Source organism: Halyomorpha halys, unplaced genomic scaffold (genome assembly GCF_000696795.3).
Source record: "Halyomorpha halys isolate HHAL.00 unplaced genomic scaffold, Hhal_1.1 Scaffold110.1, whole genome shotgun sequence".
Taxonomy (NCBI): Eukaryota; Metazoa; Arthropoda; class Insecta; order Hemiptera; family Pentatomidae; genus Halyomorpha; species Halyomorpha halys.
In genome coordinates, this window is record NW_027112640.1 from 96,326 (window position 1) to 115,286 (window position 18,961).

The 18,961-nt window shown below is 29.2% G+C and overlaps 1 protein-coding gene across 3 annotated transcripts; it reads right to left on the minus strand.

The window, feature by feature from the left end:
- Positions 1–3,564: 3,564 nt before the first annotated feature.
- LOC106677875 (uncharacterized) lies at positions 3,565–14,539 on the minus strand. Of its 3 annotated transcripts, XM_067050409.1 has the most exons (5): positions 13,878–14,539; positions 13,665–13,802; positions 10,091–10,359; positions 3,802–3,913; positions 3,565–3,664 (listed from the first exon to the last, which is right to left on the minus strand). In XM_067050409.1, the coding sequence occupies exons 1-4, from the start codon at positions 13,989–13,991 to the stop codon at positions 3,850–3,852; spliced, it is 585 nt and encodes a 194-aa protein (XP_066906510.1). In that variant the 5' UTR covers positions 13,992–14,539; the 3' UTR covers positions 3,565–3,664; positions 3,802–3,849. The 3 variants fall into 3 exon arrangements, with proteins under 3 accessions (XP_066906510.1, XP_014271545.1, XP_066906511.1); XM_014416059.3 differs by lacking the exons at positions 3,565–3,664; positions 3,802–3,913 and adding an exon at positions 6,472–7,185 and having other exon boundaries at positions 13,878–14,530; XM_067050410.1 differs by lacking the exons at positions 3,565–3,664; positions 3,802–3,913; positions 13,665–13,802 and adding an exon at positions 6,472–7,185 and having other exon boundaries at positions 13,878–14,535.
- Positions 14,540–18,961: the final 4,422 nt, after the last annotated feature.

Sequence of the window (18,961 nt, forward strand, 5' to 3'; positions counted from 1 at the left end):
ATTTTTACATGAGAATCCATTGATGGAAATTAGTTTACAAATACCTCTAAGCTACAGCAATTATTGCAAGTATTAAGCAATTTTACTAGACTATAAATGTGCAATAGCCAGAACATTGTCATTGCATTTTTTTTATGTATATAAACAGACTAGCAGGTTTCTTGAAAGCACATTTTGGCAATTTTAGTATTATGATGAGAATAGGTAAACTCATTAACATCATCTTTCTAAACATTTTTACTTAAGAATCCATTGACGGATTTTACAATTAATTATCTCTAGGCTAAGTATTAAGCACTTGACTATAAATGCCCTGCAGTAGTCAGAACAGTCAATTCATTTGGTATATCGAGGTTATTCTTTAGGTATATAAACAGATAATAAACTAAACGGTAGTTTTCCTTAAAGTACATTTTGGCAATCTTGGGGTTATGACTTTATACATCTAATCATTTCCATTCTTAATAGATTTTGCAACAAGCCGTTGTTACCAGTAATTAAAATCAAAATTAGAAGTTGCATGATTGCATCACTACAGGTAAGTCAAGTTGAGTTTAACATATTTTAGTAAGTTAAAATTGTCAATTTAATGAAAAAAGGTAGGTTAAATAGATTTTAAAAATAGGTTTCTTTCACTTTTTTTACCCTTCTCAAAAATTAATTTTGCACTCAAACTTTTTTCTTCTTTCTTGATTAGTCTGAAATTGGCAACAAAATCTTTCCATCAGTGAGTAGATAAGTAGTACTTTGTCTTTCTCACCTTTTTCCTTTAGCCTTGATTTTCCTTTAAAATTTTATGAACATCTGAATATTTATTTTCTGTTTTGACCTTTATTAGAAGAATAATGTAGATTTTAAAACAACTATGATGTTTGCTTCTTTTGCGTCAGTTAAGTTCTCCGTTGCCTGGAATTTTACAATGGCTTTAGTGACCACTGTAGCATGACCAATTTTCCCTTGATTAAGAGGCTGATTGTGTTTTGGCACTTGCTGTCCCAAGTGGCTATCTCAGCTGCAGATTTTGTGGCATGGGAGTCAACAAAGAATAGTTTTCTACATTGGAGTGTTGAGGATAGACATGCATCCTGATGCCAAAATGATATGATATGAGATGACGGAGGAAAACAAAACTAAGAAGTACATTTTTTTTTCGAAACAGTCTACATTATAATTGTATCAGAAATTTGAAATTTCAGGATGGTCAGTTACTTTGACTAATTATTATGAAAATTCTAATTCCTGGTATAGTCAACTATTGAATGTCTCTACATTAAAATTAATTACCAAACACATTTCTATTCATATTTAATTAGTTTTTAGTACTGTTACTAAATGGGTTTTGTAAATTAAAACCGATCTTTGAACAACTTAAAAGGGTGAACAGTGATAAAATTGATCCCTAATATATTTTAATTTATTGTCAATAAAGAAAATCATTTAATATGGTCAACTATCTCTTATTCTCTACAACAATAATATCTATTTTATCTAAACATTGAAATTTGTCACCATCTTCTTCAAATCAATTTTAATGAGACCATAAAGTATGGCTTCCATGGTTAAACAATAGTTAACTGGCTGATTTTCTAAATCAGATGACAACTTCATGATTTCTTGAATGAGCTGCAAACATCAGTTTTGAAAATCAAATATTTATTTAATCGTATAGGGGTACTAAAAATTTCTTGGTCGATTGATAATTGGTACACGGGACAAGAAGCATTAATTAAAAGTAAGAGATTTATACAGTCTCCCAACTTCTCCAGATTAGAGCACTTGTGGAAATTTGAGGATAAAGAACAACATAGCACTAGCGCCCTCACAACAATCTCAAGTGCAAGTATTATAATTATTCACAAATACTAAAAATAAAATACAGCTTAATTGTGCCTCAATTTGGTAAGGTATTTGGATGTGTTAAAAATATACATATAATTTTTTTTACCAACTAATTATCCAATAACAAAAAAATTGACTTTCAACTGATTATAATGAAAATAACAAATTAAAACATTTCCTAGTTTTTGATTGATTCTCTGTACTTGTAATCGCTATGGTTTCAATAAATAAATAAATATTTGTATTTAATGGATTAATAGTAAATATTTCAGAACCCACGTATAAAGAAATTTTGTCAAATAATTGATAAAATACACATAACCCTGACACAGCAACTTTTTATTGACGAATCTTTTATTCAGAAAGAAATTCACGATATTTTAATAAATAATTCAGGTACATAGCAGAGATAATTTTACTTACATTAGAATAAAAGAAAAGTTGTAATTTATTGCATCAAATTGAATTTGTTCCATCAGAATAATTCACCAAATAAGGAGACAGTAGTGATGGAAAAAAATTAGTTTTCTTACTATGATTCTTTTCAAATAATAGTATATTTGAAATAGAAACAAATATCAGTAAGAGGATTAATTAATTTATAAATTAATGAAACAGAAATATAAACATTTTAAACTGTAAGCCATTATATTTTATGGCAGGGATGATGAAATTTGTGAATATCATAAGTATATGCCTGAAAATAAATAACAATGATACTCTCAATCAAAATAATTATACTGCAACCATAAATAACTTAGTTATTAATTTCATTAATTTTGTTTCCAATTTTATATGCAAAATTTTTTGAAAGTAATCAATGAAGTACATAAGATTTTATTTAGACAAACTACTTTTTGCCAGTTCTTTTGAACTTAAACAAAATATTTTATGAAATGGTCCTCGCAGTTCTTCAGCACAGCTTAGCAAGGCCTGAACAGAGGCTCGGCTATCTAAAACCACTTTCTACTTCTTGCATTGGCAAACTGACTGCTGGTAGCTAATACTTTTTTATTTACATTTGTTATGTAAAGAGACATACAAAGGAGGTTGTCCTAGTAAATAAAGTATTTTAAAAAAACTAGCTAAAATAAAACAACTACAAAAAAAAAAAAAAAAAAGAGACAATGAATTAAATTTCAAATAGACAAAGATAATAAAATTATACTATTTCAAATAAAACTAACTAAAAATACAATCTATAAACATTTCTTTAGGGAGAAATAAAAAAAAAAAATTAAAACCAGTACTGCTACAACCCATGAAGGGTCAGGGGTTCTTCAGTACTTTGTAAGGAAGTACTGTTACTAGACCAATGGTTATGCAAGGAGGTGATTTGGTGAGAATCACACTCGACCGCCAGATTTTTACCCAATTAAGGGTACCCAATTTATGAGGCTGGATGGACCCCAGGAGGTCTCCAGAACCCACAGGTCAACTCACGGCTACCGCGTAACATAAAATAATTTTCTGCCCCTGCTGGATTCGAACCCCAGTCCTTTGAGTTAGTAGCATCATGCTTTACCACAGTGCCACCGCACTACCTTAGGGAGAAATAAAGGAACATACAAAAATATTTTAAAAACAAAAAGAAATTGCCGATAATTAACAAATTTTAAAATAGAGAATTTTTTTTTTACAAAACAGTTGGAAATTTCTTGATGAATCAAAACTAAATTGAAACTTCCTTATTTAATTTTGTCAAAGGATTCTATATTTTGCAATCATTTTTTATTTTCAAGGAAATATCCTTATTACTTCTTACTTTTTTATTTAATCATTGGGGAAAATTTTCGCCATTTGTCCATCATCTATCTGGTCCAGTCTACAATCATTTAGAAAAATTAGATCTTATCATCCCTTAACATTAATTTCCAAATTTACATAATTCACAACTGTATATTAATAAAAATTATTTATAAAATAAAAATCCCAATTATTAATATATTTTTATGTAATTACCTAAAATTATCCTATATTGCATATCTTCCCTTAAAGACTGCCTTGATTTCATTTTATTCCAGAATAATTTTTCAAATATGATTGTAGATTGAACCAGACAATGGAAAAATTTCTGAAAAGTCGCCATATAATTAAATAAAGAAAATAAGAGATACTAAGGGTATTTCCTTGAAAATAAAAAAATAATATTTAAATTGAAATATTTTGAAAAATACTGAATTATTAAACTAATGAATAAAAAAAACAAAACTTAAACATGAATACAAAAGTGAATCAATGAGACCAATATTGACTAGGTTCCTTACATAAAAAATACAAAAAACATTGTTTATTTTATTTTGATGTCTGGCTCCGAAAAACTTCATAAATTTACAAATTGCTGCCTCGTGTCATCAAATATTTATTTATACAGGTTATAAGGTTGGTACACAGGTTTTATTATATAAGGTTGGTACACAGGTTTTATTATATAAGGTTGGTAAATTAAAATGCTATGAATCATGGTTATTGAAAGTACAGAGCTTTCAGGAGTTAACTGGAATCAAATTTATTTTTATCCAAGCAAATGCTGGAGTTTTTTCCATTAGCTAGGCATACTTGTACCATTAATCTCAAATAAAATTAATTGAAAAAATAGAAACTACAAATATTTCTGTAGGCCAAACATATATTATAGCAGCTTTTTAGAACAAAATTGATATTTTTACTAAATAGATAATTTCCAAGATTGCAGCGAATTATGATGATTATCTTTAAAAATTAGAGGATGCCACAAATATTCTACTCCAATCGAAACTAGATAGTTTATTAGTTCTAGCTGGTAGACAATATAAACCATTCAGAATAATTATTGACTTCCCAGTCTTGATCCGCTGTTGACCACCTCAAGTACATCACAGGATAACCTTAGATTTATAGTGTCCAAGACATTAGTTTAGTAAGGGCTAAACAGATCTTAGCAACTTCCGTAAGGCTGGGTGAGATTCAATAAGCAGGTCTACCATATGTAAATGTACTATCTGTCTCCCACACTCTGAAACTGTACCATTTTGGTAATTTGGTGGAACATGGTTAAGTGGGCCCAGGATATGTGAAAAAACCTCTACTACTGATAATTACAATGAGGTCCTGACCTTTTGCATTGAAATACCTCTCTTACAAAGAAGTTTTAAACCTTTGTAATTGAGATTTAATTTCTTAAATGTTTTCAATGCTATTTGAATTATACAATTATATATACAATTCCTCTCTAACTGGAACTTTGTGGCTCAATAGTCTGTAATAGTAAGACAATTTATCAAGTTTGGGCAGATTGTGACAAGTTTGTATGCAAACATTTCAATTTCTAACACACATGCTTTGTTTTTCAGTAGTAAGTAAGGATTTGTAAGATAAGTGAATAAAACAGCAGGAAATATCAAAATGAAAGAGTAATTCATTAACAGTCACTGACAAATATTATTATTATTGGATTATGAAGATGAAAAGTTGCATGACAAACTGTGCAAGGAGTTTATGTACCAAATCAGCCCTTTATAGAATTATTCAAAGCAAGGCGAATTTTCTCAGTATATTTTTCTATCAATACAATTAGACTTAAATGAATATGATCGGCAGAGTACTCTAAATTTTAAAAATGTCCCTTCTTAACATGAATAATGCAGATATGGAATAAAAACATTCCAATAAAGAGATTCAATAATTAAACAGAAAGCTCTAAAATTTGTGGGAGAGCTCCTTATTGATAATTTTTGTACAGTAACGGTTGGAGGGTTTTTAAGAGAAGAAACAATATTCTTCGATAAGCGGGGGCTTAAGAGGGGTCCTCCCCCTATAAATTAGGCAACTAACATTTTAAACCTGGCAATTGGAAAATTGGATAAATGAAAAGACTTTAAGTAATAAAAAATCCAAAGTCCCTTGAGACACCAGTTACACTGAGTAACATTATTTTACATTTACAAATTTAATAAGTAACACTCCTTTTCATTTAAAAAAACTAATTTATATTACATGAATTGGTAAGATGAGAAACCTCTTGTGTCAGTTTCAGAAATATTTAGAATTTTATAGGTTTCCGTCTAATCGGGATAGAAAATAGAAACCAGCTTTGTTTTCAATGTTCAATAATGGTTGAAAGTTATCATTTAGTTGAGAAATCGCTTAGTGACTCAAGATTTCCCTTTTCAAATAGTTTTCCCACATACATGGGACATGAAACAAAAGAATGTGCAACTAAGATAAAGTGGGTAAGAAAAAAAGAGAGACTAATTTAGCAAATAATGTAAGATGCCATATATTACAGAAGTAAGACAATGAACAAAGAACAACAAATTAATTAGAGAGCTATGGGAAATCGGATGGATAACATCCATAGAATAGAGAACATCCATGAGATAAGAAGGAAATCATACTACATAGCCTTGGGAATCGATATGACTTTCCTCAAATAAAATGTCAAAAAAAATCTTATAAACGAGCTGAAGGTTTATTAGAGAAGGGGTTAGCATATAGTACTAAGGGGTCTATTTTGGTTCCTGTTATTACCTTTACGACTGAGAAAAAATATTCTTATTTGTCTACTATAAACAAAATAGATATCTCCTTCCAAAGGTATTTAAAACATACTTATTTATTATGACACTATAAGAGAATAATAACATAAAAATCTATTGTTAAAAAAAATATATTTATTTTTACATTTAGAAAAAAGAAGCAATAAAATAATTACTATGAAAATAATATTAAAACATCCAGAGATCTATGAAAATACACAAAATATTATTCAGATAAATGAAACACCAAATAAAGTATTGCACTAACTGATTTATATAAAAATAAACTTAAAAGTTAGTTCATTTTTTGATAAGAGAAAATATAACTTTCTTTTATTTCGTAACCAATAACTTTATACTGATAACTGCTTATTTAAGATATAATTATAGAACTAAATGTTATACATATTCACTATAATCAGTATGTATTACATTTAGGAGATAACTGATTCATAAAATTAATGACTAGAAAACCACTTGAGAAATATATTGTATAACATAAATTATTAAGTACTTTCTTAATAAATAATCATTCTTTTATACAAACACTTCATAAAAAATAAAATCAAAGATAGGATATAAAGGAACTATTTACAGTAAAATAAGTAACAATTTAACAGGTACAATTAATTCATTAAAAGTTAAAACTAACTTCTAATCTCCCTCGCAACTATGATTTGTAAAATCATCTGCTTCACTGAAGTCTTTGTTACAGGATGTACAATTGAATGTTATACTTCCTTTCACATGTAATTTTTCGTGATGAGTAATGATGGAACGAGGAAACCATTTTCTGCAATACTGACATACGGTCATCCTTTCTTTTTTCCTAAAATTTAGGTATAACATTAAATTTAAAATTAAGTAAGCAATTTTTATACACAACTACATACTACAAAAATAATTTCTATCTAAATAAAATAAGGACTATATTGTTAGAGGACATTGGCAATATTTTGTAGATTTAGAACTCTTGACAGAGTGCTTAGTGGGTGATCGATGTTCTACAAAGCTATTATCCTCATAAATTCATCACTTTTAATATTTACTTTAAACTTCTAATTATTTCTTATCTTTATTCGAAAAGTATGTGACATTTTTTGTTTTCCTTTATTTTTCTCATATACAATTTTAAAGAAACAACAACATAAAAATACTTACACAACCATGACTAAGATGTGATCTACCAACATTAAATTCTAAATAATTAATCATTAACAAAACCTGACAGATGAGTAAGTCAAATTTTAATTTAAAAAATTAATTACAATACAAAAATCACTGACAGTTATTAGGTGTGTAAGACAATAAAATGAAAAATTATTTGTTGTAATTAAAAAAAAATTATGTCTAGTAATTACTCAGCAGAAGTCCAAATATTGTTTCTTCAGCTGACGTGGCATCCACGAAGCCTGGTTTTGCAGGTTAAGAACATTCAACTGTACTAAGCCTTCATCTATCTACTTCTAATGCAAAGAGTCATTGATATAAAAATGGAGAAAAACTAATGCATAGGCACTTATTGTTCAAAAAAAGAGCATTCCACAAGCTTTTAGTGTTGAGCTCAATGGTGTCTCTTAACATGTAAGACTTGTCAAGCTGAGATGGACTGAATTTTAGGCATGGTTGAGTAAGGACGAAATTGCAAAGAAAATTTTCATTGAAATACTAAAGAAAATTTTTATTAAAACACCAAAGCTCTTCATTTTCATGAATTATAGAAGTTTATAATTTTTAAATTAGTAATGAATTAAAAATTACACTCGTAGCAATAGAAAACGATAGTCTGCCCGACCAAAGCTTCAATATTCTGCTAATAATCTTAACCAAGAGGTATAGTTTCTTAAGAATCTCTTAATGATCAAGCGGACACATTGCATTTATTGGACAGTTATTTTATAACTTCAAGAAAAAGCTGAATGTATTCGTCACCTGGACCATAGTGGGAGAGCAAACTCGTTTGACCATATACCACGATCATTTCTGTTTCTTTAAAATGTAATGAAGTACAGTTAATATATTTTTCTTTTTCTTGATTTTAAAAACTTTAATTTTCCTTTGTAACTATATATATATATATATCACTCACTGTTGGACGCTACAGTCCTTGTAGGACCTGGGCCTCTGCCATCATTCTTCCCCATGCCTCGCGGTCTCCAGGGAGACTCCTCCAACTTTCAATTCCCATCCCTCTCAAATCATCTTCCAAATCATCCAGGCACCCACGCCTGGGTCTGCCCCTTTTCCTTTTTCCTCCTGGGGCACCATTTAGCATCCTTTTAGGTAGGCTACAGGGCTCCATCCTTTCCACATGTCCAAACCATCTTAGCCTGCTCTTCTTAATAGCACAAAGGATATCAGGCTCACTATACAATTCTTTTAGTTCGCCATTGCTTCTGATTCTCAACCTGTGCTCCTCTTTAACGGCTCCAAAGATCTTTCTCAGGACTCTTCTCTCCCAAATCAGTAGAGCTCTTCTATTTTCCTTGGTTAGAGTCCATGTCTCACTGCTGTACATTACCACTGGCCTAATTACTGTTTTGTACAACAAAAGGTTTGCTTTCCTGGTAAGACTTTTGTATCAGAGAGCTTTTAGCAGGGCATAGAAACATCTGGTTCCAGCTACCATTCTGCCCTTAATTTATACTTCTAAATTATTGTTCTCCGTCACAACTCCTCCCAGGTACTTGAAAGTACTGCAGCTGTGAAACATGTTTTTCCCCCACATCCACAATATCTCTTCTCTCCCCGGTCTGTCTAGAGGTTTTTATACATTTAGTCTCTTCGCTATTTATATTAAGTCCTAAATCCTGTGCTGCTCTCTTCAATTCTTCTACAGAACCGGCCAGTGCTGTTTTGGTTCTCCCTGTGATGACTACATCATCCACATAAGCCATGTGTTGTGTGAGCCTATTGTAAATGGTGCACCCGGGTTCATCCTTATTTTCCTAATGGCAACTTCTAGGGCGAGGTTGAACAGTACTGGTGATAATGGGTCTCCTTGTCTTAAGCCACTGTTAACCCTAAAGCTATTTGAGATGGCCACTCGAGTTTTCACCTTGCAACTTGTCCTTTCCAGGGTCATCTTTGTTAATCTTATTAACTTCCTAAGTATTCCCAGTGACTGCAATGCCTATACATACTTCAAAAATACAGACTTCATTATCATTCAATAAATAAAATGGCCAAAAACCAAAAACAGTGATTTAAAGAGAACAAAAACAGATAGATAATTTTAAATTTTGAAAATATTTATATGGTCTGAATTTTCAAAGATATATTTTTTAATCTAGAGTGTTTGTTAATACAATTTCCTAAGATTTTTTTTTGCCTATTAGAGGGGGGAAAACAATTCAGTCAATTAAAATTTTTTACCTGAGTCCATTAATTGGAAAGGTCAGGAAAATGGCAACTTATGTAAGTTTATTCACTAACACTAGGTTTAGAGCTTTATAAAATATAGATCTACCTTAAAAGTGAAGTGTTCTAAGAAGGCCTTGCTTGCTAAATTATCAGAAAATGTATACAACATTCCAATAAAAAAAATTTAAATAATAAATATATACTAAACATAAACAATTCGTTATAGTTGGCATAAGACTCTGTGACTTATTTAAATATATTTTATCAGAACTTTCTAAAGTTTCCCTTTTCACAAAAATAGATTATTAAACATTGAAAACTGAAAAATTTATCATATTCAAAATGAAACAAGAATGTTTAGGTAGACTCACTTAGCAGTATCAGGTTTATCTGATTCTTCTGACAATCTCTTTCCATTTTTTTTAACTTCTTCTGGATCCATAAGATTTTGAAACATATTTATTGGTATGGATTGGACAGCTTCTATTTTTATGCCACTAAAATTGTTTGTTTTCAATGAATGGTCATTATTTTGAGTTGATATTTTTGAATCATTTATTGAAACTTCGGTTGTTTCATTTGATGAATTTTTGGGTGAATGGTTCATATTTGAATCCAATTTTTTAAAAGAAGAATTTTCCTAAAATGAAATAATTGCAATGTGTCAATTATTATTTTTAAAAAAATCATAAATGCTGTAAAACTATATATATATGTATAAAACAAAAATGCTTCCTTAAGATACTACGAATACTTGCTACTAATAAATACTACACTCCTTAGTAGTAGAAGTACGCTGGTTCTGCAGGGGAAAAACTGGTGTCAGATCCTGGTTTCTTTCACCAGCTTCCATCAATCATCTAGACCTTGTGTGACCGCAACCCAATTTCTAACTCCAAAAATCCTCAGAGTATCATTTGCTACATCATCAATGCCCATTGCTCAAAAAGGGCACCCTCAATAGTCACTTCAGTATCTTAGTTGTCTGACTTTCATGACATGCAGAACATCTGTTTCTTGAAATAGGTCATAGATGTCTTGATTAGATTGTCTATGCAAACCTAGGTCTATTATAATTGCTCCCAACATAAAACAGAGGATCTTTCTCTCAAATACCTGTAGGTTCTGTTCACTAATTTTTTATGTAGTCTATGCCTGTGATCCATATAAAAGAATTGGATTGATGATTGTTTAAAATATATGGATGTTGATCTTTCATTATAACATTATTTAATTTACACCCGTTAGCAGCCTAAATTCTTCTACCTATCTCTAATTGAGAATCTTTATCAAGTATAACCAAAGAGCAGAGATACACAAATTCATTTACCTTTTCAAATTTATAGGGACCCACCCATCCTGATGGGTTTCTTTTGGACTTGGTATTTCTCCTGAAACCATACAGTTTGTTTTCCTCCCGTTAATTAAGAATTGTAGCTTTTTGCCTCATTAAATAAGAAGCGCCATGACTACTTAGGTAATTTAATCTAGGTTGTGGCCAATTATGTCAATATCATCTGCATATAACAGAAGTTTCACAGTTCAATTACAGGTAATTTCACTTATCCTTATGTCTGAAACTCTAAATAGCCTTATATTAGCTCATGTTAAAAAAGAGGCAGGCCGGAGCATCCCCCTGCCTTAACCCTATATTTGAAATAAATTTGGTAGACACTTATCCAATAATTTGTACCACCAGCAGGAATGAAAGATTAAACAATATTTACTGAAAACAGTTGTACAAGTGGTTAAATGATATAAAAGAAGGCCAAAATGGTTATTCTTTGGACTTGTATATCATCCAAACAACTTGATTAATTAATAATGTATGGTGACCAGTTGGCACAGAATTTTATGTGCTCCAATGCATAAATCAATAACATTTTCCTAGAATGTTTATTTATAACATTGTTTAGAAATTATTAGTGAAAAACTGAAAATGTTGAGGTTAAAGGAGCACCCTTCATATAAAACTCAAACAGAAAATTGCTGTAAACTTTAATACACCTTTTTTATATGGAAATGAAGAAATTAAAACAGTTCTATACCAAATTATTAACCAATTAAGAATTACTGTCAAATTCTGCCCAAAAAATTTATATTTATAGTTTTTCATAGTAAAAGTTATATTTATAATTTTTAATAATAAAAGACATATTTATAATTTTTTTAAATAAAGGAAATATCCTTATTTTTTTTTTAAATAAAAGATATATTTATAATAAAAGTTTACAGTGGTTTCATTACCGGCTAACAACATAAAATTTCCAATTAATAAACAATTTTATTTTTAAAGTAGATGGTCAGAGCTGCGGTCAATAAGAAATAAAAAACATTTTTTAAAAATTTATTTATTGCCAATGTTTTGACAACAATGTAGGCCTTCATCAATGCTGATGTGATGAGTGGAGATGTAAACAAAGGACTCATTGTAGGTCAAAACATCAGTAATAAATAAATTGTTGAGAACTATTTTTTATTTCTTCTTGACCGCAGTCCTGACCATATTCAAATTCACACACGGTCAATCAATTGAATACGTAATTTTATTTTAAATTAATAACAAAGCTTGGTGTTTATTAAAATGTTTTAAAGTAAATCATTAAAGTTCTCAAAATGTGAACAAAACGATCTTCACGAACTATTAGTGATGTAAACTCTTTATCTTATAATAATTTCAACAATCATATGATTGGTTTAAAATATAATATAACCAAATGTAAAACACATGTTTATTAAATGGTTATAAGAGAAATTTTGTTTCAAAATTTAATCTTTTTTTTTTTTTAGAAATAAATTTTATATTTTGTTTTGTCAAGTTCTTAGCATATTATTATATGAAAATTAAATTAAGTGAAATTTCATTGATTTAACAATTGAATACCTTATTTTAAAAAATAATACAAAAGTATTAGAATTTCAAAAAGATATTCATAAAATTGTAAAGAAATAAAAGTAATTTTTAAGATATAATTTATTTCTTTTAATTTTTTGGGAGGGGTTTCAAATATTGTTAGGTTAACTACAATTAGATAGTAAATCAAATCTATTTGAGAGTTCAACAGTAATGTTTAAGTTAAATAATTGAACTTTAACACTTATAATTACTATTTACAAGTCAACAAAATATTGTTTACATTACAGAATTAATTTCCTTCATCAATTCCTTTAATAAAGTTAATCAAACTGAAATATGTTTTATAAATTCACTTATAGATTGCCACTTTGTTCAAATTTGATGATTCCATATCTTAATTTTCTCTCATATTTTATTTCATTTTGTTATCAAAATAATATAATATTATTATGCAATTAATTATCAACTTGCAATCTTTACATAAATTATAAGAAGCATATAATAATAAAATGATGAAAACTTTAATGAGTTATTCTGAAATGGAAATGAACAAAAAAAAAGAATTTTGATATACCAAAAATCATATTGTCAATAAATAAATATAACACATGACAATTTAACAAATTAAAATAAGAATTAAATTATGTCCAGTGTAAAAATACTTCAATGACAACTAATAGAAAAAATATTTTAAAATATTCAGAAACAAACTCAATATGAGAAAATGAAATGTCAAGCAACCATTAAATTTATCTACATTCCAAATAACCTATAATAACTCGAAAACCAGATTAATTTGACCTGCTGATATGTTGACAAATCTATTGAAATGTCATTAAAATTAAACCATAAGATTAGATAAGAGAAACTTCAGCTTTCATCATGATAGATATGTTATTGTTAAGAGATTTCATTTAATCATCTCATAATCACAATAACAAAATTCAGAATTAATAAAGTTTGCACTCATTCTTTTGATGAGTACATAAGATGGTTAGACCTAAACTTAGAATGTTCCCATTTTACGACTTACTCAATGTTTCAACTAGGGAAAGTGGTCCGTTATAGAACGATTATTAAGTACTTACACAATCATCTTTAGTTTCCATCAAAGTTCTCAAGTGATACTGAGCTGACAAACTTGTAGTATGAAAATCATATGTGATGTTTAGTTTTTTAATGCAGGAATCACATATCAGAGTCGTCATACCATCATTCATAGTAATCTTAAAAATATTGAGATAAAGTGAATCAAATATTCCTAAAAGATATAGAAAAGAAACAATTTTGTTCAAACTTACATTGATAGGTAAACACAACTTGATTTTGCTGTATAAATTTCTTTTTTGACCTTCTTCACCAAAAACATCAATTCCTGATCCAGGTTTAGCACAAAAACGACACAAGCTTTCCATTTGTGATTATAACAAAAGAAAGCGGAAACAAATAACTGTTTTAATCTCAGTAACTCATCAACAACACTTCTAAAACCCTGATATAACCTTCCTGAAATTATCAAAATCTTTGATAGCAACGCTGCAAGATCACGAAAATCCTGCATTCCTATTGGCTACACAGGTTAATCATCGGGGCAAATATGGTGGCTTATCATAAACATCACTGCTGATATCACATTGTTGATGATTGCTTTGAGTTCATTATCAGTAATGGTCAAGTTACATAAGCTCTAACCTGTACCCGACCAACCATTAAGGCGAAATTGACGGCTGTCTTGTCAAACACTATTTGATTTATCATAACCTTAACTTTACGCGATTTAGACAATCAAAGAAACATGGCGGAACTTCCAATCATCAACTTGTTAGTACGCAACTCACGACACCCAATCACGAAACAAATATAGAATCAACTGAATACATTAATGGCTATTTGTGTTTCAACATGATTACTCTTGCAATTTTAACTCGAGAATATTTGTTATCCATTTGAAACTTCTTTTGATTGTACTAGTTATTTTATTTTCATGATTCTATTTTTTAATTTCATAACTTTATGAAAACAATTGAAATCAGTTTGTAGATTGAAATAAATAATTACGTCCAAATTAAAGTATAAATAACTTGTTTAGTTCGATTTGGCCTAGAAGAGTTAAATTTATAAAAATAAAAATATTATACCAAAAATTAAATTTAAATTTATTTTTTGACCTTTTTTTATTTTTAATTACTTGTTAATCCTATAAATACAATAAAATAATTAACACGGTGTAACAGTATTTCAAAATTAGGCCAAATTATTTGAATAGTTTTTACCAAGTAATTTCAGCTAATGTCTCTTATTGGATATAACAATATAATGCTGATTAGGTTTATTATTGATGGTCAGGAAATACGTAGAAGAGAAGCTCTAATTGATTTTTGTGTTTAATAGATAATATATGCCACAAATCAATACAGTTCTCAAGCTGTCCAACAGTACGCTCAAACCAGAAAACCTTTCCGTTTAAGAACTTACCGATATATATATAGCATATATTAAGATTATTATTTTTATTTCAACTTTATCTAAAAATAAATTATTTTACTCAATTTAAACATATTTCAATATGTTAAATGATGGAACTGTTGTTCCGGAAAATAGTTATTTTAGACTAAAAAGTTCGATTTTTAAATACGTATGATAAAGTATTACCTGCATTTAATGGGACCTGATATGGGAAACCATTAATATTAAAGGGTTCCAAGGGAGTTCAGGGCCGAATTGAAAGTTTATAAGCCCCTAGGTCCCAGGAGTTTTTGCTGTTCATAACATCGAGGGAGAGAGGTAGTGCGGTTGGTTGGAAATTTGTTTCCCAACAAAATAATCATTATGATGAAAATTTTTGTTATACTGCATAATAACATAACTTATGACTTTATAAGACTTTTCTCAACTCATTTATAAGTTATATAAATTAATATATTTTTTTGGCGTGCGTAATGGGCACATTGATGAATTATATTTTAAGTCTCTGAGAATAAATAAGGTTTAGTTTATTAATTAATGAAAATACCCATATATAAATCTTCGTGTCCATAGAAAAAAAATGATATACTTATATTTCGATTTTTTATTTATAATAAAATCGCTATAATTAACTCTATGCCACCGATAGTAATCAAGGAATAAAATACCATACATAAATAATACTAAATGTCTTTGTAAGGATAAAAAATCGAATTATTATAATAACAGAATTATTGAAAAACTCGACTAAATCTAGATACGTACAAGTTAATAAGGAAAAAAAGTTGTATATTCGTTTAAGTTAATTACTAATTTTAAATATATAGAAAAGAAAGAAAATTGCTTAAATTTATTAAGAGTATCAATTTAATATATAACTAGTACCGTAAACTTACATTAGGATAGTTAATAACGGCATCACTGCTCTACGGAAGTATCCACAGTTTCATAACGAATTCATGAACATTGCTACCGTTGCATTGGAACGGGAACTCTATATAATTTAGTATTAATGATTAACTGGAAACGTTAGCATGTGCTTCCTTGACAGCTCTTATGGTCATTCCAATTTACCTTCGTAGTATTAAACAAGTGCACTCGAAGAGCCGTGTCGAAACAATGATGAACATTTCAGTTTCGGTTCGAATTTGGTATATCGAGAAGATAGTAAACAATTATGCGATCTATATAATTTTAAAATATCACTTCGTTCCCTATTGAATATTAATTTGAAGATTTTTATAGTTCAAAACTGTAAAAAGTATAAGGTTGAAAGAAACAAGATGCCATAAATCCCATAAAAAAATAAGAGGTTTTCAGTTGTTTTTTCTTCTTTAATTTGTCCTAATTCTTTAGATATAATAATTTTATATAAAAAAAAAAATTCAAATTTTATAATAAATCTGAAGAGATTCGCTCATGTTATAATCAGTATTGATTTTCAGAAAATATTGCTAGGCAACAGATTTTTGTTGTCATATCTTGCTTCAACAATCTAATATCACTAACGGATTTGTTTTAAACAATCCGTGCTGTCGTTATTGTCACCTCCTATTTCTGAAGACCCCCTGATTCTACTGTACTGAGGAACTATTTTAGATAAAATTTAGAAGACACCGTTATTAGAAATTGCCAAGAAACATTTCTGTCTCGAAGAACACCAAATATTAAGTCAATCAACAGCGCGGAGATATCGGAATTTTAGGAAAACTCGAGTAAATTGAAATCGATCTTGAGGGACCTCTTGCAAAAATGTTTCATTAAAACTGTTGCATTTATTAAAAAAATAAAATAAACTCCAATATTTTACTTACTTTGTGTGAGTCTTGTCCTAATTTGTTTCGGTGAACTCTCTATTGAGATCGATTCTCAGTGTCTGAAATCTCATTCAACATGGCATAAACTAAAATTAATGTGAAACATGATACTGGTTAATTTATTATTTGAATAATAATAATTAGTTCATTTAAAATAAACTTTTCGGTTTATCTTTACCTAGTAAATCTCATATTGCTACTAGATCAAAAATTAAGAATTAACAACACAATGGTTCTTAATAAATACATTTTCTCTTATAGGGAGTTTCGGAAATGAGTCCCCATTTTCAGCTTTTACAATTTATTATTATTTTTCACGGGACAACCTTCCAAGACCAGGCGAATATCACTACTTTTCCCTTGTCACTTATGCTTCCTCTCTCATTTGCTTCACATATCCTCCTACGCTCTTGTATTCACGGATTCTGTCAAACAGTTTCTTGTTTAGCCCCCTTTGGTCCATTCTCATCATGTGCCCGTAGAAACTCAGTCTTCTGATTCTTATTTCTGTGTCCAGGTCTTTTATCTCCCTGTCGATTTCCTGGTTGGGTCTTAACCTGTAGCCTTCCTGTGTTTTTACAATCATACAAAAGCCCCTGCTAACACGTTATATTTCTTGTTATTACATCGCCAGCATAGGCCAGATGTTGGTAAGCTTGATATAAATAGTGCCACCAGGATACGTCCAAATGGTTCTTATTGCGTACTGTAAAGCTATGTTGAAGAGTGGGAGATAATGGATCTTGTTACCTCAGCCCGTCTCTAAGCTCTAAATCCTCCGGCAACAGGCTATTCATCTTCACAACCGACCTATACAATTCGGGGTTCTTCCGGTAGAAGCGAAAACTTTTTTGGAATTCCCAACTTCACTATTGTTTTCAGTAATTCCAGAAGCATTTTTGCAAAATATCAGTTGAACACAAATCTAGAACTCAAAAAAGATAAAAGGCTCGGTATAAAAAAAATATTCGCAATGGAGTAGCAAAAAGTAAAAAATAAAATTGTGTCCTGCAAAGTAGCTACATTAACATATGTTACTTAAAAAATTTCTTTCCAATCACTGCAATTTTAAACTGCGGAAATGAAATTACAATTTTCATTGTCATATCAACGACTTGATGACCATTGTACCAAAGTAATCAAAATTTTTATATACAATCAAATGTAATTGCAATTACACGTTGGTGGCGACACTTCTGAAATTATTTATCAGGATCAGATGGAACATGAAAAGGCCCTCTAGAATCTCGAATCTCCCAAAACATTTTTATTTTTGTCTAAGTTTTCTGAATGTTGAAAGCAAAATATTATGAAAGAAATTTTCAGACTTATATAAAATACTAATAAATTTCATCTTAGACAAGAAGTAGACATACAAAGATTTGATTAACTAGCTTTAAATTGATTGAAAAAAACTTACTATTTTGTAAAACTGCTGTGTAATTAATTGACTTACTATATTTTGGTTTACTTATCGTTTTGTTTTTTGAAATTTTTTTTTTATTCAAAAATGTTATAATTTAGTTATATTTTTATCGAGTTAAAACTGAGATCAGTAAATGAAATTAAAGAAAATGACTTAAATTTATTGTTAATAAAAAACCTCACTTCGTGTTTCACACACTTAGTAATTCTTCAAATATCCATTAGTTCATATTATCATCTAGTTTGATCTACTTTAGTTATTATCATTTCGAATTACATTATTTTTTACAATTTTCGAAAATACCTTCGAATTCCACTGTTTAATAATGTAAGGATCAATCTAATGTTCTTAAAAATACTACTTCTTTATTTTTTAATTAGAGAGAAAATTCAATTTTGTGGTTTTTGAAAAAACAAATAAAAAAAGGGATCTTTAGATTTTTTTTTACTTTACAAGGTATCTAATAAAACATAAAAACAAGACATACTAGGATTAGTCCACATATCAAATATAAAACTTCCGAATGTCAGCTCGTCACTGAAGCTTTGAAGAAATTTGGTGCATATTTCTTTCCCATAAGAACTAAATAATACACCTATTAATAATACTAATAAGAACTAAATAAAACACCTATTAATAATACTAATAAGAACTAAATAATACACCTATTTATATA